This window comes from Buceros rhinoceros, unplaced genomic scaffold, assembly GCF_000710305.1.
Source record: "Buceros rhinoceros silvestris isolate BGI_N320 unplaced genomic scaffold, ASM71030v1 scaffold19636, whole genome shotgun sequence".
Lineage (NCBI taxonomy): Eukaryota > Metazoa > Chordata > Aves > Bucerotiformes > Bucerotidae > Buceros > Buceros rhinoceros.
Genome location: NW_010418345.1, coordinates 20,491 through 23,928, shown reverse-complemented (window position 1 = coordinate 23,928; position 3,438 = coordinate 20,491). Strand labels below are relative to the sequence as shown.

General features: G+C 40.9%; 1 protein-coding gene across 1 annotated transcript in view; it reads right to left on the bottom strand.

Annotated features, from left to right (window-relative positions):
• Positions 1–3,027: 3,027 nt before the first annotated feature.
• LOC104495532 (laminin subunit alpha-2-like) overlaps positions 3,028–3,438 on the bottom strand; it is a 14,342-nt gene continuing 13,931 nt past the window's right edge. Inside the window, exon 4 of the mRNA XM_010138509.1 lies at positions 3,028–3,321. Coding sequence (XP_010136811.1) covers positions 3,028–3,321 — 294 coding nt within the window. The remainder of the gene's footprint in view (positions 3,322–3,438) is intronic.

Here is a 3,438-nt window from a genome sequence, read left to right as displayed (position 1 = left end):
TGTTTCTTTCATGGTTGTTCTAACTAGAAATTTTTGAGCAGCTGAAAGCTTACGTAGCAAAATTCTTGAAAAGTATCAATATTCTACCCCTTTTTGGTAGACACAAGTAACTTTTTGGGCTAAGCTATACTTTTCAGACGCTCAAAAAACGAGAAGTTATCCCAGTCGTTTCCCTGAGATAGGCTAGTTCAAAGCAGCAGTTACTTCCTACACCTCACAGGCAGCACAGAGAGTTAACGACCAGGGCTCATACCCACCTCGCCATCGAGGTAAAGGCACTGTGACACAAACGGTCCCCAGCAGAAGAATAAAGATTTCAATAGAAAAATGTACAAACTAGATGTAAACAGCAGAGGCCTCCGCGTCAGGGAAGTCGAGCAAAAATCACTATGGCAACCCACTAATTTTTCATTCCCAACCTAATAATCATCCAAGGAAATAAAGTAAAAAAAGAAATACCATTCTGATACGGCGTTTAAGAAATGCTGAAGATGTCACAAAACGGGCATTCTTCTCTACCTGAAAATAGCAGCCTCAGCCCACCAGTTATTAACCCTTACATGAACAACCTTCTCTGCTAGTGCCCAAAAAATGGCCATTAAAGCAAGAAGACGTCAATTCAAAGTTAATGAGTAACTCATTAACATAACCGATCTCTTTCCTTTCTTTTTCTGGCTCAGGAACACTTGTGGAACTTGCTTCCTCATTTTGAAATACTATTTTGGGAAACTTCAGCCTTTACTTTATGGGCATCCAACACGTAAATGCTCAAAGTCCACCTTTGCCAGTGTAATGCAGCGACAGTGCTCCCCGCCGGGACTCTGTCAGGTATCACTCATCTCGGACACTAAGAAAACCAGGACGCAAACTATCGTTCTGCATTCAAGTCTACAACTTTAAACAAATTTCCTTATTCGAGAGTTTCTCAGTATTTTTTTTTTTAATCTAGAAGTGCAATTTTCCATCAATTCATTAGAATATTTTATGCAAATAATTCTCGGTCTACAGATTGTTTACTCACATTTGACTGAGCAATATTAAACTTGCGCTAGTTACACTGACCCGAAGATAAAATCACAAGGGGGTTCTGTTTGTTTCTTGCCTTCTCGCTGTTGGTTTTAATTCTGTGATTGACCAGAGATATTACTGATGCAAATAGTAACACTATTAATAATATTTTGCTTAGAATTAACATTTCTGGAAATAATCAAGTCACTGACTGAAATGGTTGTGACAAAACATCTGTAATATCTGATACCTGGAACAAAAGTCCCACCCTGGAACAAAAATAAAACGATCTGCAGGTGTAGGTTCAGTAGAAGACCTAGGAACCAGGCAAGCACCACCTACAGCATGATCGCAAGTCAGTCTGATGCTGGGATGAATTGTACTACTTTCCACATTACGTGTTTGATGCAGCAAGAACAAGAATCAGCCTGGGTTCGTTCTGTGTGATGCTGTGTACTGCGTCACACCGCCTGTAGCTGCTCAGGCAGGTGAAACTATTGTTTTACTGACGGAAAGAATATTGTTCAAAATGTAAGCAATTAATTCACGCACAGTGATTCTCTTCCAGTCACTATAAGCGTTAAGCTTCAAGCTTTTCAATTCAAGATGTTTTCTCTCTTCTTTGAAGGGCCATATCTCAGCTCGGTAGGTACCTGAGTGTGGCAAAACTGACTTAGGCTGGCTGAAATCACATGCCTTTCATAGAGCGCACCTGTATCTAACAACTCTCCTTCTCCACGTGGAACAGAACAGATCCGTTCACCCCTTCGATGTCCTCCCGTTTAACAAAACCGTTTATCGGATTCTGGCTTTTTACCAGGTGCAGGACAGAACACCAATTACCGCACATCAGGCCGCATCAAAAATTATCAACGGCACACTTAAGATCAGAACGACGTTCCACTCGATTCAGGAGGCATCAAGCCTCTGTTTCAGTCACAGATATATCCAGCAAGCTCCGTCACACTGCTGAACTGAGCCAATGAAGAACACGAGGGGGCACTGATTTAATGAGAGGCCAGCAGGCTGCAGGAATCAATGCCTGTCTGCAGGAGAATTAAATAATCAAAGACATTGAACAACGTAAATTAAATTATTAGAATGATTACTTTGGCAGATAGGCTCTTCCCAAAGAAACTGTATACAACTTATTTACAAGGGAGGAAGTGCTGATTCCTGTGGTGGTCACCCCTCACAGAGCAGCTGGCTGGAAATGTTCTGAAGCCATAGCACAGACGTACGAACTCTTCCTCTCGATATTGCTTCACCTGCTCCTGCAAGGTCCTGCTAGAGCAAATACCCATTCACATGGTGTAACTGCGTATGGTGCAACTACAGGCACAAAGCAATTGCAATGATTTCTCCTAATTGCACAACTAATTTCATATCTGATTGCTCATACGAGACTCCTTTAAAGCCAAGCTCACAGTTTTGTAAAGCGTGTCAGCAAGATATTGTCATTGAAAGCCGCGATTCTCTATTTGTGCAGTTCTGGAAATTTTCTGTGAACGTAAACAAGGTATACGTATCTACAACCAATACTCAAAAAAGAATTGTATCAGCAATTTTGCACGTTAACGTTGCTTTGCAGGTAAAGGGACAAAAAGGAGGGTGTTCGTATCTCTTTACCATTAAAAGCCATTAAAAAAGCGGAACAGGAAAAATTAACAGAAAGATAGATATTGAGGCTAAATTTTCAGACATCATTAGACATCACAGAACCCATAAGTAAACAAATACTTCAGACCTAGTGCACATCCAAGACACGTTATTTCCTTGAATTACCAAGTTGGGCGCAAAGCAAGCGTTGGAAAAACATCCGTAAAAAACCCCCACTGAGTCGATGGAATTTGGTCCATGTGGCTTTCCCTCTCTTCATTTTAACTGGCTAAAAATACTCTATTTTCTGCTGCAGTTGTTACACTTACCTTGTTCTTTCGAGCACAGAGCCTCACTCTCGCCTCCCCCACATTTTCCAGCAGAGCAAAACATTCTCTACTCCAGGCAAATATTTATCGATTAGACAAAAGGGGGTTTTCTCTTCCGGGATGGAAGAACATTTGATCTCACCTCTCCATTCTCCAGAGGATGGATTTTTGAATAGTAAGACGTACAAATGACCTCATCATCTTTCATATAGGATGGAGTTCCAGGACGGGGATGAATGTTGTAGCGTGTCAAGCACTCACTATCGGTGATAGCGTAATACTGCCACGGCTGATAGTCTACACCATCCAGTGAACGCTCCAATATCCAGTTCCCAGGCCGAGGGGAGTTTGCAGCTTTCACAATAACATATGCAATCTGGAAAATCTGAAAAAAAAGATGAATTGTTAAAATATATGTAAATATATAACTATAAATAGATTCCAATTTCTTAATAACTACCAAACTAAGAACAGTAAATAGGATGCTTGAGTTTCTTTCCCT